The sequence below is a fragment of the Hippocampus guttulatus genome, chromosome 1 (genome assembly GCF_054856545.1).
Source record: "Hippocampus guttulatus isolate MCC_2025c chromosome 1, RoL_Hgut_1.0, whole genome shotgun sequence".
Lineage (NCBI taxonomy): Eukaryota > Metazoa > Chordata > Actinopteri > Syngnathiformes > Syngnathidae > Hippocampus > Hippocampus guttulatus.
Window position 1 is genome coordinate 20,415,492 of NC_141261.1, and position 25,667 is coordinate 20,441,158.

At 41.7% G+C, this 25,667-nt stretch overlaps 1 protein-coding gene across 1 annotated transcript in view; it reads right to left on the reverse strand.

Annotated features, from left to right (window-relative positions):
- Nucleotides 1-25,667, reverse strand: part of ptgfrnb (prostaglandin F2 receptor inhibitor b) — a 48,141-nt gene that overhangs the window by 19,011 nt on the left and 3,463 nt on the right. The window contains exons 2-10 of the mRNA XM_086117807.1: nt 19,416-19,528; nt 19,069-19,327; nt 14,178-14,585; nt 11,556-11,984; nt 2,436-2,582; nt 2,180-2,340; nt 1,977-2,097; nt 1,255-1,474; nt 955-1,142 (exon numbers count right to left, since the gene is read on the reverse strand). Of these exons, the coding sequence (XP_085973933.1) occupies nt 955-1,142; nt 1,255-1,474; nt 1,977-2,097; nt 2,180-2,340; nt 2,436-2,582; nt 11,556-11,984; nt 14,178-14,585; nt 19,069-19,327; nt 19,416-19,528 (2,046 nt within the window). The remainder of the gene's footprint in view (nt 1-954; nt 1,143-1,254; nt 1,475-1,976; nt 2,098-2,179; nt 2,341-2,435; nt 2,583-11,555; nt 11,985-14,177; nt 14,586-19,068; nt 19,328-19,415; nt 19,529-25,667) is intronic.

A 25,667-nucleotide genomic window follows, 5' to 3' on the forward strand; every position in this document is an offset into this window, starting at 1 on the left:
TTTTTTTTGGGGGGGGGGGGGGGGGTGTTCCGGCAATCTAGTCACGAATTAGGACCCCAGGTGTGGAGAATCTGACCCAGGTTGTAAAAACAGAACTTGACACTTTGAAATTTTCTTGGACTGCAATGTTGGAAAAAGGACACCAGTAAATCTTTTGGGGTATGAGAGGAATGTTTGCTTTCATGATACCTAGGTTATCCAATGAACAATTAACATATAATATAGCAACATTATGTGATATTATTCAATGCAACATTGTTGTAGAGAGTAATGAAGATATTCAAATCACAACTTGAAGAACATTAAACATATCATCAAACTATAAAATGATCCTGAAAAGTTTCTAAATGCTTTTCCAGCAACAACTTGGATGGTGCCACCTTAAATTCAGACAAAATGAGCTTCAACACACATACAGTACATGAACACTTGAAAGACATGCGCACACAAACACATGGAAAAGAGAAGCGGCAGTGTAGATCTTTGTAGCTGGGTGGTTGGCCAAAGGGCTTCACTTTGAAAACATCCCAGAAAGGGAATCGGAGAAAAGACAAGAGAGTTAAAGGAAGGGGTGGGGGGGAGGGGTGGTTTGGGGGTGTAGCGACGTGAGAGAAAAATCGACAATTAGGTGAAAGTAGGAGCATTGCAGGGCTGCCTCTCTCCTCAGAGGAAGATTTCCTTCGCTTAGCTCCTCCTTTTTTCATCCTTCAGACGACGTGCGCGTGTTCCAAGCATTCATCCCATCTTCTTAAACAGATGCACGTTTACTCCATCTTGCACATTTGTTCTGACGGCCTCCCGTTCACATCAGACAAAATAAAATGGGGCAGGTATGTGCGCGTACAGTACAAACTGTTGTTTTGTTTTGTGAGCCATTGATGAGTGTGGGCGGTGGATTTGCATGCAATGTTTCGATAGGTGAATGCAACCATTTCCATTTGGCATTGAACGCACCATTTTCCTGAAAGTCAATCTTGACTTTGTTGGACTCTGCGCTTGTGGCTCTGGTCCATGTCTGACCAGGCTGCTGCTTTGTCCAAGCAGTGATGTCACACCAGTAGAAACCTCGATCTGACAACTGGACGCCCCCGAGGCGAAACCGAAACTCAGTTGGGCCAGACTTCGTCAAAACCAGACTGTCTCTGAATGGGCAGAAAGGACATACTTTTTGAAAACAATATTGATGAGCTCAAAGGGACTTGACAAACAGTTATAACAAGCCATGTTGGCTGCGATTCCCAGGAAGGTACACACCTCCTGTTGGGGTCTGTGGCTCCCCCGTGCTGCATGACGCTGTCAGGACTGAGGGTCATGATGGTCCTCACATTACTTTCCAGGCTGTCTTGTGACTGGATGAGCACTGAATATCCTGCCTCACCGAGGTTCTGAGTTGCCACTGTGCAGCTCATCTCGAAGGTAGCACCGCCCACAGAAGCCTCGCGAATGCGTTTGGCTACAACGTTGAGCGATGGACCTGAAAATAAGCGCCAGTGGATCAATGAATGGATCCTTTAAGTCTTATGAAAGACATTATTCAGCCTGGACGGAAGGAAAAGGCAATCCCATAACAGGAAGATAAGCAATCACACCATGAAGTAATTCAGATTCAGAACAGATGTGTGTGCCCACTGAGCAATGCTATTACATCATGGCTCAATTAGCTCGAGTAAGGGCACAAAGTTCAGCATGTGGATGTGGTGGAGGAGGGTAGCAGACAAAAGATCTGTTGAGGGACTTCCTCTGAAGTCTACAAATGGTACCAATGAATTTTGGACATTAAGATCATTCATCAGACCTAACAGCAGGGTTAGTATGACAAGATGGCATGATATCCCCCCCAGCCTCCTCCTCCACTCTTCATCACATCACAGAATATGGCTTGTACTTTTGGGATAAATATCAAGGTTCCTAAGAGAAAACTACTGCAATTTTCAGAGAGCCTGGAAATAGGGGGCGGAGAGTTAAAACTTTCATACGTTTGGGGTCCCATCGCAAAGTCATTGGCAAGCTCTGGTGCTCAGCAGTCTTCACCACGTCGTTCTGGGTGTTGATGCTCCACGCCGAGACAGCACAAACGTACTGGCCCATGTCGATCTCCTGTAGATGGCATGCATCATGTCATTATAAGCTGACTTCCAAATTTACCGAGATGTTGTTGTGACGTCAAAAGTCTCGCTACCTGTGTGCGCAGGAATCGCAATTTGAAAGTGTCAGGCTGGACTTTTGTCAGCGACACCATGCCGCTCTCCAGTCTGTCCGAATACATTGCACCGGGCAACAGATTGCCATAGCCGTCTATAGAGCCAACAGAATGGGTAGCCTGAGGTTCGCTGGCAGCACCTGTGGCAATGAAAAAGATTCAATACCGTGAATTCTTTTTTTTTTCCTTTCACCTATTTATTCTTTAAAGTGCCTAGTGACCGCAGTTAAAGTACCAGGAAGTGCAGTGTGCTCCCATGTAACGCCCAGCCGGCCTCCCAAAGGTAGGTGTGTAATATTGGTTACATGACAAGCCAACTCAGTCGGTTCACTGGTCATCTGAGGGTGAACGATGGTCTCAATATCCAGTGTGAAGCTCGGTTCTGGGGAAATGAGAAAGCCAAACCTGTTGTTGAATGTGTCGATATATTGACTGAAACAGCAGCAATAATGTTGCAGTGTTTAGTGACTCCCAAATCCCAAAGGCATTATGCATTTAATCCGAGTTAATGCTCCTAGGCAAACGGTCCATGTTAGATTTCTTTCTAATCAGTATTATCACTTCTATTGTCAAAGCAAATAGAAGCCCTATTTGGACTGGTTTCAATCGCGCTATTATGAGCAGACTTTCCTTGAACAACAGCTTACTTCTAATAATAACACAGTTCGCTGCTGAGCTGCCTCTGGAGAAATGATTCCCATCCTGGCGGCACATTACTTTCATCTGTCAGTGCCAGGTTCGGGCCGGCGTGGCCAGACAAGTACAGCGTAGTGATTGCTGCTTTGTGCTTTGGACCTTAAATCCAAGAAGCCAGGCCACAGGAAGAAAAAGGAAATAGCCCTGTTGACTGCGGGAGATGAGGTGTGTATCTCTCTGTCAACCCTCCAGATTGCCTCGTTACACTTGAGCAAACACACACCTGTCTGAGGAGAGGTTGCGGTTCATGAGATGTTCCTAATATTTTGCTACCTTGTTTATGGGATTAAAAACGCTTCACATGATATGTATTTCAAAAAATGTCAAAGTTATTAAGTGCATGTTTATGTGTTTGGCAAAAAATGCAGGATTTGGCGCGATGTCATTTGGACATCACATATAGACAGCGCCTCATGCACAGTCACCATCTGCTTTAGGACTCAAGCAGCCCCACAAACACATGCAGGCCTCACGTGCACACTTGATGGATGAGGAAGTGTGAAGCCTCCCTGGCAATTATTCATGTGCCACTCTCACTCACTGGAATGTCTTATTTAGTAAAGCAACACAAGCAGGGCATCGCCGATACCAACCACGACTCCTTTCCTTGGATCAGACCGAATATGGGCCAAAATTTCATCCACAAACTCGGCAATTTCACTTTTCAGGAGAAAGATTGCACACCAGAGTAACATCATACATTTACAATTGGATGAAATAAATAATTGAAGGATAGTTGGATTGCTTTGTCGACATCCTTTACCGGACCTGACTCCAGCCCACTCTGTGGAGCAAGCTCAAATAGATAACATTGATAAGGTAGAAAACTGTAGATGGAGGAATGAAGTTACCATTTCAGAGGTATACAACAAACAAGCTTAAACAAATTCATTTGTGTTATCGATTTAAAGAAGGATTGAGGGCAAGGAAAAGACTTGCATATTTATGGTGCTCAGATCAAGCAGATGACACATGAATTGTTAAAAAGGTGCCATCACTTACATATCTTTCTTTTGTGTTGCCAGCGGAGAGCGTGGGTGCGACACACTGATTTCATCCGGGTTCTGACAACACTAACCACCCACCCAATTCATCTTGTTTCACTTTTCCTTCAGCTGCACATGGAAAACTGGGTGTGCATTTGCACAACCTGGTGACTGAGAAATAACATGGTAAACCACATGGCGGTCGGAGAAGAACCGCACAAGCACTGACAATGCTGTGGTTTTCCGCCGGCACTAACGGGCCCGACCATTGTGTCTTGTCGTTTTCAAGTTTGGCAAGGTATGAATAGTGCAAAAACAAGCACTTCAAAAGAGAACATGAACTCATTCCTATGATATGCGGCATGTAAAGCTGGCATGAAGAAAATGGATCACTTTTAGGTTTGATCGCTATAGTTGTCATACGGATTCAAAGCTTATCATGTCCTTATCATCGCGCCACCTTACCTCTCTGAGCTCATCCGCCCCTACACACCTGCCCGGCGCCTCAGGTCTGTGGACCAGAAGTACCAAGAACTAAACTGAGGCTCAGAGGGGATCGAGCCTTTTCTGTTGCTGGTCCCTCTCTCTGGAATGACCTCCCACTGAACATTCGGCAAGCCTCCTCGCTGCCCATCTTCAAAACCCTCCTCAAAACTCACTTGTATTCTTTGGCATTCGACTCAGCATGACTTAGATTTGTTCTTGGTTTTACTGTTTGGTGCTTTCTACCGCCTTTATTACCGATTTGTCTTACGGTTTATTGTGCATGTTAAATTGCTCCATGTACAGCACTTTGTATGCAGCGATGGCTGTTTGAAAGTGCTCTATAAATACAGTTGACTTGACTTGACTTATGTCTGCTGCTCAAACAAGATCGTGAGACAAGCAGAGTTCTCCCGTTGCATTGCGGTTCGTGGTTCGCGTCCCTGCAAAATCAATCTTTATTAAATTATATTACATACATTACATTATAACTCTAATTCAGTGGTTCTTAACCTTGTTAGAGGTACTGAACCCAACCAGTTCATATGCGCATCCACCGAAACCTTAGTGAAAAATAAAAATATGTTTCGAGAAGCGTTCCTTTAGTTTTGCCGGTGCGAGATGCGGTGCGAGATGAGTTGCTCAACTTGGCATGACAAATCATGCAGATAGCACGCTGAGTCCCATCATGTTCCGTGATGCATGTTGTACATATTTGTCTGACCACTTTCTTTTTTTGCTCGACATAGCATGTGTTTCAAACTTTATTTATTTATTTATTTATTTTTAATCACACGACGTACTATCGCGACAGTCACACGTTGATTACTGAGCGAACTAAATTTCCCGCAGCACTGATTGGGCAAGCAATGCAATGTGATCACCCGCAGCCAGTGATGGCCAAGTGGGCGTGTCATATCGAATTGACATGTAGAGTGGGCTGTGTCTAAACCTCCATGGCAGAGGCGTCGAACCTCTGAGACCGATTCACCGAACCCCTGGGGTTCGATCGAACCCAGGTTAAGAGCCACTGCTCTAACCATTTTAATGGAAGACTGCATTTTATTCTGGGAATCACAGCCTCTCAGGACATTAAGTGGGAGGTCAACATTAATGCTATCCTGAAAAAAGTCCATCAGAGGATGTACTTCCTGAAGTTGCTGAGACAGCATGCCACAGGAGCTGCCGAGACAGTTCTATACAGCAGTCATGGAATCAGTCCTGTGTTCCTCCATCACAGCCTGGTTGGAGCCGCCACAAAAAAAGGACAAAATCCAACAACGGACAGTTAGGACTGGGGGAAAAAAAAATCATTGGTACCGCCCTACCCACTTTCGAGGACTTGCACCCCGCAGAACCAAGACAAGGCCACGGAAAATTCGACTGGAGCCCGCACACCCTGCCCACCACCTCTTCCAGCTCCTCCCTTAAGGCAAGCGCTACGGAACCATGCGCACCAAAACCAGCAGACATTCAAACAGCTTCTTCCCTCTTGCCATGAACTCCATAAACAGTGATTCAAATCTATAGTGGCTCTTTGCATTTTTGCACACCCCAGTGAGACAGTATTACCGTACTGATGATTGTACTTCCAGTTCTCTACATGAAGAATTGTCATTGATCAATATTCCACAACACCACTTTAAAGCGCTGAAGGACTTTATGTATAATTGTATAACTAAAATTGTACTGTACTACAATTACTGCTACTGGTCACTTAAAAATGATGGAGAGATTCTCTGCACCAGCTGAACAACTGTCATAGCATTGTAAGTATTGCACCACTGATCACTTTATCTCTGCCCAATGACTATTCACATTGTCGCACAGCTGTCATAAGGTGGTACTATGGTACCCTTACATTACGGAAAGTCTTTTCGATACTTATATGTCATGTCTTTGTTTATCGTAGTTGCAATACGAGTGTAGCCTATACTACCGGGAATAAATTCCTTGTGTGTTTTACATATTTGACCAATAAAGATGATTCTGATTCATATATTGGAAAAACATGCAGTGATATGGGTATTGCAATATCCATGATATTGCGACATTTAACATGTACTTAAAGAAATGACATCTTCATTATCTAACGAAGACATTTTTTTCCTCAGGAAAAAAAATGAATGTACTCTTATCTAATTAAGTTCCTCAGTGTTAGTAATAGCCCGAGATACTGTTTTCCTATTATATGGCGATGCGCATTTAAAGTTGCATCTGATTGGTCAAAGTTAGATTAGAACATGCAATTCCATCTGAATTTATTGCACATCTTTTGCATTCTGCAATGGGTCATTATTACAATTCCAATATTTTTTCAACATATTGTGAACAGCACCTTTATTAGACATTGAACCATTTTCCTGTGAGCTTTGCATTGTCGTGTACTGTCCCTATACTCAACTCTGAACCGTTAGTCAAGGGCGGACTGGCTGCTGTTGTATTTGGCTTTTTCAACCGGTAAACCGGAAACAACCTCTCGGTCCAGTGACTTCAACTACAGCAGTGAAACACAGACGAATGAATGGGATGTCATTCCATCCCATTTCAGCAGCAAGCAGTTGGCATTCACACTTGCAACTGAGCACACCTGCTCCACACACCGCTGCTTGCCTTCTCTTTCGGATTCTACCCGCCCCGCCAGTGTCCACGTCACACACGCCGATAACTGCGCCTCTCATTAGAATGAATCAATAAATAAACAAATAAATGTCGTTAACATTAAACTCATGCTCACTGGTCCCATGAGAATCAATTAAAGACAGACATTTTCATGAATTTATAAAACCGTCCCCGAGGCCTACACAGGGTTTAAATAAAGTGGATGTGCCAAAGAGGACATTTGGTCACCCTAGATTAGCCCAAAAACCAAAACAAAGCACAGACATGCTAACATTCAGGATGTGTGCCCTGTTTAGCCACAAACAAAGAAGTGCAGCGATCAGAGTTTTTTTTGGAAAAAAATGCAGTTCAGTCTCGCTCATACTCACAGTTATACGGTTTGGAACAGTAAACCCTGATCGGATATGGGAAAAGTGTCAGTTATGTTCATAGTATGATCATAGCAGCATGACACAGCGCAACCTGCCAATACGGACTCTTTTTCATTGCGCTGTACCATCGCTGTTAACCACAGCTGTATTTGACTCCACTGAGTGCCTTGGTTAGAGAGAGGTGCCTCCAAATAACGACAACGGTGGATTTTATTTTGTTTTTTTAATATATGAAGAGTGTTTTCTGAAGCCACACAGGGTGACCTCCACATCATGCCACCGGCTGCCATGAGCAATTACTTTCCTAATTTATGATTGACACACCACTAATGTATCATATTTAGACCATAATTAATGGTCCATGCTTACGCTGTAGTTTAGATACACAGCTGGCGTTTATGTGTGTTGTTTGGGTGGACATGGTGTGTGTATATGTCACCGATACGTGTATTTCAATGACATCACGCCCGCAATGACAACGTACAGTATATCTGATCGGCGTGTTTCCCTCCGAGTCTGTTATCCTGCGTTGAAGTTTTAACTCAGTTGATTCAGAAGACAACCGGCTCTACTAGTGGGCTAACGGCACGGCATGTAACGTTAGCACTTGAAGTCAGCAGTTCAAAATCCAGCTTGAAAGCTTTATTTGTTCAATTCTTATTTTAATCACACTCATATTGCTTTGAGCAACTCTTCACACTTGCAGTTAAGTACAAAAAAAGAAATCTGCAGCATTTAAATGGTCCCTTTGGTTTAGCTCTGCTTAATTGACATGTCTTCTTAAATGACTACAATAAAATGAAAGACTGGGCATATTACTTTCGGCACTCGGAGTTGGTGTAATGACAGCAGACAGAAAATATACTGCTGCGGCAAAGTGAAGACGATCGATTACAATAAAGCAAAAAGCCATATCATACTTTGTAAACTCAGAAGGCTTAGAATCAATTAACTCGTTTGCTGCTACTTTGGGTAATTTCGATGATACGCTTGGGAAAGACAACAGTTTGAAATGAATTAACTACATTGAGAAAATGGATTGACATTAAGTTCCTGCTGAATTTAAACAAAATACAGTTGATCTTGGGTCTCATACATAAAAAAAGGTTAAAATCATGGAAAATTCCATTGAAATAAAAGTGTATAGTAATTTGTTGGAAGCCGCGTGATATACTGTAAGAGGAAATATATAAAACCTGGTCATGTTAAGGTATTTTTAAAAAACCTACAAGAATTATTAATCAATCAAATGGAATAGAAACAGTGTTAAGGAATTCATCTTGCCTTATTTTTAAAACATCTTTTTGATGAACAAAATACACAACTGACTTTACCAGAATACAACAAAAGCGCGTGAAAAAAGAGAGCTGTTCGGGATGAGAAGTAGCTCAAACAAGAGCAGCTATACTGTATAGCGGTGATGCGTTTCTGTATGTGTTCATTTGTGGAATAGTACGTAAACAAAATGAAAATCTTTGTGGATTAAAGTTAATCGAATAAACACACACTACAACTACTACTACTGTGACTACAACTGCTACTAAGCTATTAAGACGATGCCCTTATTACATAGCTGCCACTTGGACGACGGTGAACTCCTGGGAGGAAAGGAGTGCGAGATGCAACCTTTAGGGTTATGCAGTCCTGTATGATATGAAGAGCAGATTAGAGAAGTGGCTTGAGCCGTTCTATCAACACCCAGCCTGTCAGGAATTGGGTGCCCAGGTGTTGAGTTAACTTGACTGTCCATCCAGACGTCAACTCTTGTTTTTATTTTAGTTTTTTTTAAAGCATGGGGTCATGACCTCACTTGCCACTCACACTAAAGAATGAGGCTAGTGCAAAAAATATGAGAAAATCAGCAATTCTTGAGCGACATACTACAATCACCAGAAGAGCATACATAGGAACCAATATAATATACCAAGTGGGGTGCCTGGGGCCAAAAAGTTTGAGAACCCCTGCAATAAAGTTTTCCGTGTAAGTTGACATTTTAAGTAGTTTATTGACAACAATTCCAGCTGACAAAGCACCACATGCACTTTTCAAAGTACAACCCAGGTTGAGAGGAATTACCCCTTGTGTGTACAAAATGAGCATATGTGCGCTTCCATTACAAGTCCGCCCCACCAAAAAAACAGTTTGTGTGTGTGTGTGCGCGCCTGCGTAAGTGCGGTTGTGCGGGGGGAGGGGGGGGGACACGCTCGTGTGTGTGTGCAAATGAAAGGTTTGATGGAATCCATACCTCCAGGCTACAACATAGGAGCTCTACCAGTTGGAACAGTCCTGCATCCTCAGTATGTAGGCCGCGAGTGTGCGTGCGGATACAGTATACACACAATCACACGCACACAAGCATGTGCAAGCACATCCTGAGTCCTTTTGGGACTTTCATAAGTTATTGGCTGCTGTGGTAACTGGAGGCTCTGAAGTCTGAAAATTGACATATCAAGCAGGCAGGCAGCTGATGCACAGATTCCACTGATGTGATTCTAACGATAATGGATTCAACACAGTACAGGTGAAAACAAGAATGGGAGCATTACGCAGACCTAAATCGAGCCTGGCCAACGCACCGTTTGCGAAGTGAATGCCATGGTGTGTCTATCCACTTATCTGCCAATCAATGTTTGACTGTCTTTCAACTTTCTAAAATATATCTCTAAAGAACAAGCATGAAGTTTTGATTTAATAAAAAGTTCAGGGCTATCAGTCGCCTGCACACACTACAAAGGGAATCTCAAAGGCAGAATCAGGAAAACGTATAGCAAAGGAGAACTACAAAGAGGAGCACGCTGAACTTATTTCTGGATGTCTCATTCAAATGGGAGGAATTGTATTAATTAGCATCAGTCTTTGACTACTTCTAGCATGTGTTCCCAAGGTGGATGCCATACAAAAGACATGTTATTCTACCCCTGATAAATGTGGAAGTCTGCTAAGTGATAAATTGAAGAATTATGCAATTGTAAACGAAATTCATTTGTCGTGAATATACAAAGTCTACACTTCCCTGTTCAAATGTTAAGATTTTGTGAGAAATCATTTCAAACCTTTTTCACTATTAAAGTGAACTCTAACATGTACAACTCAAGAAAAAAAATCTTTGAGAGGGGAAGTTAAAATAAATAAATAAATAAAATAAAGTTAACACGCCGCACCCCACAGTTCTCCCTTTTTGGTTATCCTGGGATTTCCCCCAAGACTACCCCACTGTGGGTCAGAGTTTAATGTGGTTGCACAAGTGTAGACACCCTCTTATAAACAGGGATGTGGCCATGTTCAGAATTAACCAATCACATTAGCGCTTGGGGCGGCCCGGTAGTCCAGTGGTTAGCACGTCGGCTTCACAGTGCAGAGGTACCGGGTTCGATTCCAGCTCCGTCCTCCCTGTGTGGAGTTTGCATGTTCTCCCCGGGCCTGCGTGGGTTTTCTCCGGGTGCTCCGGTTTCCTCCCACATTCCAAAAACATGCATGTCAGGCTGATTGGACGCTCTAAATTGTCCCTAGGTGTGAGTGTGGGCGTGGATGGTTGTGCGTCTCTGTGTGCCCTGCGATTGGCTGGCAACTGATTCAGGGTGTCCCCCGCCTACTGCCCGGAGATGGCTGGGATAGGCTCCAGCACCCCCCGCGACCCTAGTGAGGATCAAGCGGTTCGGAAAATGGATGGATGGACATTAGCGCTTATGTTATGTCAGCACACACTTCCATTTATGTAATTAACCCCAAATTAAGTTGAAATGTTCTAGCAGTTTTTTTCTTGACATTTTTTGCTTTCTAGCAGGAGCCTGAAGGTTTTGTGCTATAATGGATTTCAATTTGGAACTGTTCATTATTTTGGGGGTGATGAGTGTTGTGTTGGCGTCAAACGGGCATTTTGGAATTATGGCCCAAAACTTTAACCTTAGCTCAGTTGTTGATTTCCAGATTTCCAGGTCTCCTTGAAAAGATGTCTTCTCTCCCCCACCCCTTTCCATCCAAATTGAATTGCACAGGTTATAGGTCAAATCAGCTGTGAAATGATTTATCTTGATTTTCTTTTGGGGGGGGGGGGGGCGTTGTCATCAATTGGTATTTTGAGAAGGGGTGTGTAAACTTTTTATATCATGCATGCTGAGAACATACTGTACATTGTCTCTAATAGTGGTATTAAATTCAATAGAACAAAAGGACCGAACGATTCGACATTTCACTCACTGATCTGCGACACCTTCACCGTCACAGGGCTGGATGTCTTCTCAGCTGCCATGTGCCACCGGCCTCCACCTCCCGAGCTCTTTCCTCCTTTCTCAATGAAGGCCCGCACGCGGCAGGCATAAGTTCCTCCGTCCTCCGTGCTCACCTGCCTCATTACTAGCCTATACTCATCAGCCCCGGTCCTCTCTATGTTCGCCTCGCCATGATTTCCTTGCGCTGAGCTGGCTGACATATTGGAGATCACCACCCCGTTGCGCTCCATAGTGATGACATCTCGGCCGTTGGCTAGCCAGGAGACTTCCAGGGACAGGGAGGGCAGGTTGTTGGCGGCGACGGAGCAAATCAGTGTCAGTTTGTCACCAGGGGTGAGGTGCAGGTTCATCGAGGGTGGAGAAGAAGACGAAGAAGCCTTCACACTGAGGGACTGACCTTGAAAAGATAAGAGCAGATGGCAGCAATCAGAAAAAGAAAAAGAAAAAAACTAACCTTGCAGCTTTCATCCTGACTGTTTACACTTGGGGGCCTTCTAAACTTTATTGGTGAATAATATAGATGTGACTGCACACAAACTCTCAGAAAACACCTTTTTTATTACAGAGAGCAAGGGCAACAAAAATGAGGAATTGCAATTTGTTCGGAGTGTAAAATTAACAATGACAGAGAACCATCAAGGGAAAAACGTAAAAACTATAAACCATTTCAAATCAGCCGCAACAAACCGTATTCAACCTGAATGGTAATATTGTCATTTGATGAAAATGTGACACTCTAACTGTAACATACAGAAAAAACAAATTGATTTCAGTGTCGTGCTAAATTAAAAAATATCGAGTGACTTGAACCTTTTGTGCTTTTAAAGTAAAATATCAATTAAATGACATGCAAGATTTAAATTTATTCTGACAAAAAAAAACAACAACAAAAAACACATGGAGAATGACATTTTATACAAAATTTAATAATTTAATATTGTGTTGGTCATTCAAATCATTCATGCCAAAAATAGGATGAACTCAAATTGAGCTGCCTTATTCAAGAGGTTCTAGGTTGGAATCTCAGCTCAATACTTTCCCTGTGGAAATGGCATGTTCTTCCTGTGCTTGCGCAGGTTTTTGGGGATTATTTTCCCAATTCCTACCGCCCTAATACAATAACAAAGTAAACATGCCCCCTAGGGCATTGCAAGCAGTATAATTATGATGTCAGAGTAAGCTGCCCTGACATCCATGGTGCAAGATAGAAGCTATTATATTTTATTGAAGTGTGCCGGTGTAACAAAATGATCAACGCGCAATAGCATTTACTGCAAATACCGGTCTCTCACTATTCATGCGACAAAGATCAATTAAAGTTGAAAACCATCAAAGACAAAGTGCCTCCAAACAGGAACGGCATTTCTTTTCCAATGCCACAGTCGGCTTAATTAAAAACTGTTGCGGCTGTCTTCAAACGGACAACTTGGACACAGTCTCCAATAGCAACCTAGAGTGCAGCATGCTGGGAAAAGTCTCTGTATGGCGTCTGAAACCTGACAAAGCCCACTCTGTTTGACTTTTCTCATCTTCTTTGCTCAACTTGCTCAGCCAACAAGAAACACGATGGACCGCAGACACGTGTGATGTGTGAATGTGTGCATGGGTGTACCTTATACTTGAGATTCATTATAAATCAGTCGGAGGGTTTCCCAGTACTGAAGAGCATACGGTGACCCGGAAAGATATAAGATATGGTGGCTACGGCAACGACAATGAATCAGTGAGTATGTGTGTGTATGTTGAGGCCTCCTTTAAACACAATAACATTCCAGCAGTGAAGTTCACCCGCCAGGATGCCGTTCCAATGTAGACAGCCACACAGCAAAGGGCCACGTGTCTAATGTCCACCCCACCTTCACTCAATCCACCTAATCGTTTTCTAGATGGCTTATACTCATCCAGGCTGCAGGTGAAGAACCGATTACAGTTGACGTTGGTCTTTAATTAACCGTAGAAGCATTTTTGTGGATGTGGGAGGAAGCCGGAGTACCAAAAAAATCCACGGAAGCATGGGAGAAGATGCAAACTCCACGAAGAAAGAGATTTGAAGCCACAGTGAGGCAGACAGGCGACCACGACCCACAGTGGTGCCCCTCCTTTCGCTCCCTTCATCCTTCACCAGAAAACCTCATAGTTTCGTTTATCAGCACGGTTAAAATAGTTTATCATCAATATCAACTCTGAGACCTTTTCTAAATGGAAAAAAAAAAACTCCAGGAGAGAAGAAGGCTAAAATCATCATCCAAGCTGATAGCCTGTTTTCTCAGTCGCTCGACCTCGGTCAAATGACATGGAATGGTTTTTGCCACCTAAAGGTACGTGTGATATGTTGTTGTGGTGAAAAGGTCTATAGCGGCCTACGGTGTGCAGCTCTGTTCTAAAAGCAGCATTTTGGTTGCAAAGGACTGTGTGCCCACAACACCATAAGTTGGAAGCATGGCCTCACAACCTGCTCTTGTATTTTCAAGACCGTGCAGCCAAGCATTTCTCACAAGACTAAATCGAGCACCAAGCCAATGTTACCCACTGGCTTTTATTCTTATTTTTAGTTTCTCCTCTGTGTTTTAAGAATAAGAGTGCTTCTTACCTGTTGGAGTAACAGCAACAGTTCCCATTTCCTTTGTGCTCCCCACAATTTGAATCCATTTGCCCCCATTTTCATGTGTCCACTCTGTTCCATTGCACTCGTAAATCCCTTCATCAAGCGTTGTCACTCTGGAAATGACGAGCTCAAACAATCCATTCCTCCCGGGCACCAAACGGATGGTTCCATCAGCGTAACGACGCGCGTACTTGGCCCCTGTGACCACATCGCCCTGAGGCCCAAAAGTCAAAATCTCTTCGGATGTTCCTCCCTTCTTCAGCAACCAGGTGACGGACAAGTAGGTGGGCTGGGTAAGTTCCCGGGTGACGTTACAAGAGAGCGTGACATCACTACCCTCGGGGACAACAGAGGGCGGCGTCTGGGGGGTCACCTTGAGTGTTTTGGGGATAACTGGAAAAGGAGGAGGAAAAAAAAGGATGAAGCACAAGGAGAATGCTTAATTTCATACAAGGACCGAGGAAACGTGCTTTTGCTGAATATGACAGCCTGAGATGAGTTTCTTTAACTGGACTAGTTTCAGGTTTCATAAATGCCCTAAAGTAGTAAATGATAAGCTTTATGAAAGGATTTGAGAAATCAATTTACAATTGGAGATACCTTTTTTTAGTGGTTGAGTGTGACATGCTTGATTGATTTTTTTGCTTCTCATTGAAGAGAACCTGCTAAATCTGAATATAAAAGGTGAATTCAGCTTGAAATTACTCATTCCTGTTCAAAATGGTCAACTATCGAGAGTGCACTGACGTTGAAAGCGCTCCATTAAAGAACTTCATGATGATGGATGGTCCCTTTATGAAAGGTAGTCTGAAGTTGTTTTTCTTTAAGCACTGTATATGAAACCTTGCTAAAATTCAGAAAGTGCTTCAAAAAACAAAACCCAAAAGCTTCCTTTTAAAGTAAAAGCGGTTGAGCATTCAATCAGAAATTCGGGGCTCTCATTAGCATGTGGCTTTTCTCATTGTTGTGATGGCGTTCAAATCTCTTCATGTCTTCTTTTTTTGGGATGAAATAAAATATCTGATAAAAGGGAGTACACAAAAACAAATGAAGATAAATTCAGTCTTTGCCTGGGATGCTTTCTGTGCCCTACTTTTAATTTCAAGATGATCCTAACTCACTGTGAACATTTGAGAAAAAATGAGCCTCAGGGAAATGCGCGTTTGGGGTAAAATTGGCTTGCTGTCAATTAATACCAACCATCCGTCCATCCATCATCCATCCATGAATCCATCCCTCCCTCGCTCCATTCATATTTTACTGCTTATCTTGTTCAGCACCGGTGAACGGGTTAATCACAGAACACACAGCCATGCCAAACATGTTACGTTCAAGCTAAAAGTTTGGCATGATTCATGTAGCACAGCGTGATGTCTGACAAGTTAGAGCAAGAACTGCGAGATCACATGATGAGTGGATGAAACACACCCAGGGGAGTGTTCCTTAAGTCTAATGGCATCCGAGGCTTCTTTTCTTGGGTTATGGTGAGTATTTGTCAATATTTTGTCAAACTCAATGATTTATTTTAACCACAGGTTGCTGTCAAATTTTTAAGCTAATTAGTTAATATGACTCATTTTAACTCCCCACTTTTGACTACCGGTAATTGTTATTTGCAAGTAACTGTGATAAAGGTAAAAAAAACAACAAAAAACGGCAGATGTCTGGGAAAGAAGCATGATATAGAAAACAAGCCCAAGATAAATTAATTACTCCAATTTGTGACCTATATAACCTTTACTACTAAATTGAAAAAAATAAAACATTTTGAGAGGGGGAGTAAAAAAAACAAACATCTGAAATAATGTGGTTGCATAAGTGTGCATACCTGAACGCAACCTCATCCCAGTCATCAAGAGGGTGTGCATACTTGTGCACTGACATTATTTCAGTTTTTGTTGTTGTTTTTTTAAATCTTTCACTCTCAAAAAGATGTTTTTCCAATTGAGTACAGGTTATATATATCACATAAAACATTAGACAATTTTTAAAAATAATTTATCTTGGTCTCATTTTTTATAGCACAAAACTCTGGCATTTCAACATGGGTATGTAGACATTTTAGAACCGGAGCATATAAATCCACGGCATAAATACCTGTGCATGGGACCTGACACATTTTAAGAAGAAAGAGGTGACCTCCATCAGATATGTGCCTTTCATTGCTAAAAAAATAATAATAAGGATTTAGTGGTGCCACAATTGCAGTCCAGGGCAACTTGTGGTCAGGGTGGCTGTGATGTGAGTGCTGATGGCAGATAGCTAAGGCAGAAAAAAAAAATAACCCGCGTTTTGCACTATCAATTAAAATTAGTCTGAACCGAGTTTTCAAACCCACAGCGACCTCCACTTCACTTGTTTCTTACATAACCAAACACCCTCATCGGGGAAATGGATGCCGCCTGTGCGTGTGTGTGTGTGTGTGCGCGCGCGCTCTGCTCAAGTCTCGACTGGTACACACCCTGCAGCGTCAAATCCGACTCATCATCTCAGCTAACAACCAAGCGCCTCCCTCACACACAAACAACATGAATATTCCTCGTCTTCTGCACCGCAAAGTGCACGCACGCACACAGGCACGCAGTCACGATCCACATAACAGTTCTGCCAAGTTAATTCAGGTCTAAATTTAACAAGGTGCCAGGGGAGCTGAGCTTGGGAGCAGCTGAACATGATTGTGCATTATGGTGCTAAATAACTTGTTCTCAGGCATCACCGATCACTTTTTGTGTCGAATATGGTTTCGAAATGCCAAACATGCCTTTTCTTTCCGTAGGATAGCAGTATTTTTACAGCCCCAGAAAAAAAATCTATATACTGTATATTCAGGCTATTTACTTACTGGGTAACTGCAGGCCAGAACCCCAATTAAATTCAAAGGAAAATGCTGAATCCACGACTTTCAAAATCGTTTGTCATAAAATAGGCCGAATTATGCAGGACCCGAGCTGTGCTCTGGTTGCATGAGTGGTGCATCAATCCCCCCAAAAAAGAAAAAAGACAATTTGAGCAGGATATTTAAGAATCATTTCTCCAATTTTATCGGCATCTCGGCAAAAGAGCGGTCAGGGCCTCAACATCGCTCGCAGGACTGAAACGGCTCCAAAATCAACCCCAAATTCCATGTTTTTCCACCCGCCTGTAGGCAAAGGAAGAACCACAGGCCTGCTCATTTTGGTGAGTAATCAGTCCACGGTCAAGTCATAAGGAGTGAAGCAACTTTACAAATACTGTAAATGTGGGAAAGAGTCACACTCTATGCATGTTCATGTTATTGTCTAGAACAGGGAGGAGGCGCATGCTGCTCACAGCCTCACTCTGAGTGGCCCCTTGATTGATTGGAAAAGAAAAACTTAAATTTTTTTTTTAAAATGTATCCATATCCAATTGAGCCAAAATATTAAGTAAACGCGAAGAAATATTCAATATAATCCCATGAAAAATGTAAGGAAATTGGGGGGTGCGGATATCCCATTCAAATATTAACATTATTAAAAAAAAATACTGAAGAAAAAAAACAAAAACAAAAAAATCTCAGAATATGCAAATTTGCAGGTGCTGACCTTTGACTATGTGGGGGTAGACTGTAGTTTTAATTTGTAATATCATCAATGACTACTAGATGGCAGACATGTCTTACTTGCACTTACAATGGGTCTTTTAGTGCCCTATACTACAATGTGAGTAGGCCGAATATTTTTCTGGGATTTTGAATGATATGCAAGACAAACATACAGTAGTACCTCAATATTACTGAAATTTTGAGTGAGTTGATTATATAAGAGCCATTTGCACTGGGGAAAAAACAATACAGTATCCGGTAGGGGTGTAACAAAAATACTAAACAAAACATTTTCAACCAGAAAATCGTTTTGGGGGTTTAATAAATGTGAGTGCATCAAATAGAACTGAATATAATTGTTTGACTTTGAAATATATCGAGATATGCATAGAATCGTCTTTTACTGCAGAGATATAGCTTCAAAGGGAGCAGTGCATTTACATGACTGATACTGTACGTTCATTCAAAAGTATGTAAAATGACAACAAAAAAAGTAATTGAATGATACTCTCTCGAACTGAGCCATAGAATATCAAATGGAACTCTATTCCGGCTGAGTCGAACCAAATCAAATGGTTCCACTTTCAAATCCGACCGCCGTTGAATTGTTTCGCACCCCATGAATCGAAAATCATATAGGATGGTCTTTCGTGGAGGGACGCACACTGAAAGTATGTGGTTATTTTGTTGTTTGCTTCAAACCTTTTCTTGTTAGGTTAGTCTTCTAGTGGCTCGTTAATGCATGCATTGAAAAAAATTATTGTCAATAATGGAATCTATTAAGAACCCATATTTTGCAGGTACGCACGTATTGTCCACATTTAAAACAATCCTGCGTGTCCCTCAAAGTAAAACTAATGAATAAGTGTGGCCTCCTCCAGCATTTAAGTTGCTCATCCCTGTTGTGGACGAATAGATGTTAGTGTAAGTGAGCGTACGTGTACATCTTATCTGATGCAATTCATAGAGATCCTCTGTCAGTCTTTGCCAAGAGGTCCTGCTTGACATGTGTGAAGCACATCCATGTGAGAGTCAAAATACAAGCCAGTGACTTTTCAAAAGAAGCGTTTGTTGCTGCTCGTGTGGTAGGGTTTAAACATGTTCAGTAGAGCATTGTTAAGTCATGGCACTGGCTGTTAAATGAACCGCAGGCAGATTAACTCATTTTAAAAAGTAAAACTTGCTGGCCTGGTCAAACGCTTTTCGAATGGCGGCATTCACGCATGCACACACACACACACACACACACACGCTTGCACGCACGCGCACACACACACGCACACGTACGCGCACGCGCACGCTCCTCCCCCATACCAATGAGCTGGACCTGAGCCTCATAATTGCCACTGATGACAGAGTCAGTGCTGGGCGTTTGGCACCAGTAGAAGCCGGCGTCTTGTGACTTGGCCTCCCCGATCTTCAGTTCCACCACGTTGTCTTGGAGACGCATCACTGCAATGTCACCGGAGGCCACACGCTTGCTGAGCGACGGGTGGGAATAGCTGGCATCAAAGGTAGAGATGATTTTCATACGCTGTCCGTTGGCCTCCCTGGACATCATCCATTCAAAGTCCTGGAGGCCAACGGATGAGACGCTCAGTTCAAGACAGGAAAAAAATGAATGAAATAATTAACCAGAGACAAAGTCAAAATGTACTCACCTGTTCGCGAGGCCCCATGTAGTCATTGACATCACATCTGATGGAGACCGGTTGACTCTCCACACGAATCAAGGGGCCGGGAGATACCGTTACCACCCGGGCCAAGCAGCCTCCTGGAGTGGAAAGCAAAAGAGCAATCACTACCACATTTTTATTTTTTTCAAGTCTCAAGTCAAGTCAAGTACAACTTTATTGTCAAATGTGCTGTATACAGCACAGATGAAATTTCTTCCCTCTCAAGACAGGCATTGGTTTTGAGAATCGTGTATGTGGGTTTACCAAGAAGAGAGATGACTATCACAATTCATGTTTAAACCAGCACCAAGCTGAATTTTTCACCACAAAAAAATCCAGGCAAAATACAAAATTCCTAAAATCTGACCTGCTCTTGACCACTTTTTCAGGTAAGTCACACACACAACACAAACAAAACGTGAATGTCCACCAGGATGTACGGTCCTGGAATATTTTGTAACTTTAAAAAGCCTTTATGAAAAAAGGTTTAAAAATCCTCAATCATCAGCATGAAATGAAACAAATCAGAGGACCATTGCACCACTTCCATGGCCCTAATTACAAACCAAACTAATCTGAAGAGATATGACAGATACGGACTCAATTTTTTTGTGCAATGAAAAATATTCTCAAAATGAGCATTAAAAGCGAGATGAAATGAGAGTGGGTATAAAAAGCTACTAAATGTATCAGCACTGCCTTTTGTACACTACAAATTTGAAAAGATGCAATTTTTTTGGTAGATATTTTTCAAATTTCATTTTCAGAATTTATTTTTATTTTTTCCTGGGACTGGGTTGCAACTTCATGCTGTGCTTGTGTCGGTTCTCTCCAGACGCTCTGACTTGGTCCCACAGTCTAAAAACATGCATGACATTGTGATGTGATGATGTGTTTCATGATACTAATACAATGACATCACTGTACAATTTTACCAAAACGTGACAGGAACATCTTCGGAGGACCCTTGAAACAAAGGCATGTTCGTATAGAACCAAGAATTACAGACATAACTGGCATACATTCAGTACAAGCATGCACTCAGATGCACACTGGTCTCCACCTCACACCACACCACACCACACACCCATTATACAATCAGCTGACAAAGTGGACACGCATCAACATGCACAGAAGAGGAGCAGGAACAAACAAAAAGGGAACCGAGTTACAGCTGAAGAGAATTCATGTGAATGATTGCGTCAGCAGATTACAGTGATTGCTCAGGAAGCAGAAAGCAAGAGATTTACTAGATGAGAGACACTTTACAATTCATCATTTCTCCTTTCATTAGCGATGGCTAATGTCATTAGAAGGGCTTTCGTGCAGATTTTTTTGTTGTTGTTGTAATTCTGACTGAAATCCTATCGATTGAAGATTTCTGGTCAACTGTGTACATGTGATGTGATCGATTCCGATCTGCGGGTAATATGTGCCACCACATTAATCAGAACAGCCGTTTTACAGCCATGTGGCATGTGCACATCACGCAGTTAATCAAGGTGGAGTTCAGTTGCTTATTTAACATGGTAGTTGCGATTGTTTTTACACTTTTATTAAAGCAACCGATTAATAAAAACAGGTAAAAAGTAATTTAAAACAAGTTCACCCATTACACACAAGCTCTAGGAGGAAGCCGCCATTTTCAAGTGCATAAATAACAATGTGACGACATGTGCAGACTATTCCAATTTAACTGTTTACAAGATGCTTGTTTGGATTGGCAAAAGGCATACACCATATTTTACGGACTATAAGTCGCTCCTGAGTATAAGTCGCACCAGACATAAAATGCATAATAAAGGACATAAGTCACACTGGAGCACAAGTCGCATTTTTGGGGGGAAATTTATTTGATAAAATCCAACACCAAGAACAGCCATGTCATCTTGAACGGCAATGGAAAATAAAAACAAAATAGAGAACAGGCCGAATAATATGCTAACGTTACATGACGCTTAAACAACAAACGGAGAGCATGCCTAGTATGTTCACATAACATATTAATAGTTATTTAGATAACTATAGCATAAAGAACATGCTAAAAGTTTATCAAACCATTCGGGTCACTCCAAATCACTGAATCCAACGAAGTTTTCATACTCAGTGTCACTTTTAAACAACTCCGGAGGATGAAAATGCGGCACTTCCTTTTGTACATAGCTTACGTCAGAGACATCGTCAATTGCAGTTCCAATTATTCAAGCCTTTCTGAATCCTGACAGAATGATCCAAACGTTCTTTCTGCTACTCGATTACCGTTTTCGTCTGCATATTTCACTACAGTACTTGCAGCTTGTAATCTGCAGAATACGATTTTCGCTTCGTGCCATTTTTGTTCAGCCCTTCTCAGTTGTTTTTATTCAGTACTGGTAATACAGTATTATTTTAAGTTATCACCAATGTTGAAATCATCAACACAGGCCTAGAACACCCTCTTGCAATTGAAATGATACATCCATCCATTTTCCGATCCATTTATCCTCACAAGGGTTGCGGGGGGTGCTGGAGCCTATCTCAGCCGTCTTCGGGCAGTAGGTGGGGGCAGTAATGTATTAATAATTTCACACTCCAGAATATAAATCAGACCCCTGGCCAAACTATGAAAAAAACGGCGATTTATTGTCCTAAAAATACGATACCGTCCCTGTGAATCAGATGGAACGTTTTCATTTTGTTTGGTCAATCGGTTTCATTCTAATGGAATCTAACTAAACACTCATAAGGGACAAAGAAGAATAAAAAAATTTGCGTTTTGTGATCAAAATCACGATTCCAGAAAACATCATCGCTTTGTTTTTGTTTTGTTTTCAGTGCTCCTAACTGACCCGTGCTCCTAACTGACCCAGAATATGTTGTATCAACTAGAATCTCACACATAAACTCACTAAGAAGTGGCATGCTACACGTGACCGGTTATGCACACCAATCAGCTCCGAGCTGCTACGCACGAACTTGGTGGTATATTTAAGTACGAACACATCCCGCACCTAGGCCGACCTTGCGAGCAGGCGCGGCTAAACATTCGACTACGGTCCAGAACCTCTCCTCCGTGGTGGCAAATAAGCACAGTTATCATTTGAAGACGAACAAGGAATCGCCTAAGCATGCAAGAGAGAACAGAAGAAACCAATGCAAATCGCTAACCGAATGTTGTGTTGGCCAACAAAAGAAAAAGCGCTCTGGTGTACAGTGCACTTTTCACAGAAGTGTAGCTGGAAATGCGTTTAAGCGGAAAGCAACCAGCTCTGAACAGCAAGTGAGCAGGTCAATTAAGTGTCTCGTGAGAAAACAGTACAGCGAACAGCAACCCAGTAAGCACACACCACCAAACCCAAGAAATGAATCCGATACATTAGCCAGGATGAGGCGCTGAAAAGATCAAAAGTATCTCATTTAATATGTACAGTATATTAAATATTTACAATATCCGCTCTGTATTTTTGTTTGTTTGCATAATTTTGAAGACCACAGTATGAGTTATGCAAGCTACACAATGGTCGGTTTCAAAATAACATTATTTTTCAAAATTAATTTTATTTAGAGGTTAGTGCTGTCATTATTGAATATTTTTACAAGTAATTTTTCTACTCTATTAATTTTACACTCAGTTTATATCATGATACATACTGTGAAGGAATTCAATTTATACCATGACAAAAATATGAAAAACTATTTACATACGATTGCACATGTATGTACAATGAACATGTAAATGAGTACAATTTTTAAAAAGATTTTTGGTGGAAAACTAAACTTTGCATACGATATACCATCCAATCCATCCATCCAACATCAGTTTTAAAAAGCCTCTTGAGTGTTCTGGCATTATTAAATAGATCTTAATATTTTGATGATGATGTCATTTCCTGTTATATTTGGAAATGTTACTGCACATACAGAATAATGCCGTAAAGCTTGATTTGGCGGGGGAAAAAATGTGAATCCAATCGCACTATCTTTCAGAAAAACTTCAATTCAATCTTTTCCTGAAATCTTTCAGCACTAACGACAAGGCACAGTGTGACCTGAAACACCTCCAGGCTCAAACTGACCTTGTGCACTCAGCTGAAAGGAGAGCGTTCCACAGAGGTTCAAAACGTGTCAGTTTAATAGCCTCACTCACACCTCCAAACCAGACGCATAGTTTCAACCCATATTCTACAAACTGCTGGGGATTTTTGTTCTATTTCTGGGCAAGGTATCTGACCCAGGTTGCCTGAGGTAACCGGCAGTCAAAGGTCGTATCAGTGTTTATAGGACACCAGCTGCAGTTGTTCTCTCAGCTAATCTGTGATCGTCTGCTCAAGACTTGTACAGTGGGTCTTTCAATGGTATCGTCCTGAACGAAAATGTACATTAATTAAAGAGGCAGGTAGTAATGACTAATATTTACTTTTACAAGTGTGTATATTATTGTTAAGAAACACTACTTTCACTAAATTGAGCTACATTGCACTCCCTTTTCTGTTTTTATCTGCAGGTATATTACAAATATTGTTTGGGCGGTCTGCCTTGGTTCGTCAGAGACTTGCGTCACATGACTGAGTTTCTCTAATTTAACATGACCATTAATGATGTTTGACTCAATTTCACCAATTGAAACAGGTCCAGGCAGTCACAAGACCACACGGTCATCGTGCAGCATCACATGCAACACTGAAAGTTTTAAACGTGACTTCTTTAGGTAAAGCATGTCAGAAACCTATCTTTACATTTCAGATGGGCTTCAGCCCACCCGTGAACCAAGTGAGGATAACAAAGAAAAACATGTGTGGCGCTGCCATTTGTGTCTGCCTGAAACTCAGCATTTCAGCCTACAAGAACTCACTCCACTAATAACATGAGAAACATGAAAGAAGCTGACTCGGTCTGCGTTTGCAAAATGTATTGCTCTGTGGAATAAAACCAGCAGCACATGAATGCAAATTGCAGTTCGTCCCACCCAGTCTGTTCCTTGCTGTAGAAATGGTTGTGCACGTTCAAAACGAGCAGAGAGAAGAGAAAAAGTAATCCCCAATGGATGCATGCAGAGCATATACAATTTCTTTTTAAGTAATCAAACACATGTCGGCATATAGAAAATTGATGGATTGATAGATGGATGTCCTACAGAATTATTATGAAAGAGGACTTTGACCATTTAATTTGGACTGACACGTATGCCTTGTAAAGTTTTTGTCAGTTATATAAATGCAATAAGTAAAGGATATAACATGAATGCTGAGTCGACAATTACTTATCTCCATGACCCAACATATTTTAAAAAATCAACAAAAATACCCCCATTCCAAAATCAACAAAGTTCTGTTCAAAAGGTGAAATGAAAAGAGCTCCTCTTCCCTCCCGTTCCAAATGCATCACTTCAAACCTTTGCATTTTTGCTCAACACTTTCAAGCAAAGCGCCATTCATATTTAACTGTATTTGCATGAAATCTGGTCGTTTTAGTCACGATTATGCGCACATTATTGACATTTCCTACTTAAAAATCAACTTTTAGTTTTAAATCTTGTTCACCTCAATGGAAAGTTTCCAACTTTGAAAATGCCTGTCATTTCGCAACGCTACTTTGGATTGTCTTTCAAAAATATTTGATGAAGAGTTATTGCACTCATAGGTCATCACTGTTTACATTTGGGGAGTGGCACCGAAAGGTTCTCCCTTTCACGTTCTCTCCACAGCAATGAAACGTGATCCTCACGATCTTTCCAGTTTGAATTGGGATGACAACCATCAACTTTATTCCCTCTCAAAATGAGGAGCAAAAGAGCAGAAATGTGATGAAGCGAGAGCGGCACTCAGCTGCTGGCACGAGTGCAGCCTTTGCTTCATTATACTAGCCAAGAATTAAAGTGTTTTGTTTTGTTTTGTTTTTTTGGAAAGAACTGAGCTTTCTGTCTGAAACTCTCCACAGTAAGAAACTACATAAAACAAACTGTTGCATAAAAACATAATCCACTATCAAGATTTGTACATGTTATTATTCAGGAGTAGCACACAAGAGGGTTTTTTTGTTTGTTTGTTTGTTTTTTGTTGTTGTTTTTTTTAACTCACCTTGTCAACATCCATGACCAAGTGAGTGCTCTCCGACCAAATTGGAACAAAGTAAACTGGGAATGCTATGAGGATTAACCTCACTAACCAGATTGAAAGGTGCAATTAAAAACTGTATATTCTGGGATAAAATAGTGGTACTTTCCACCCATCTATCTGTCTCAATATCTCAGTGAATAAG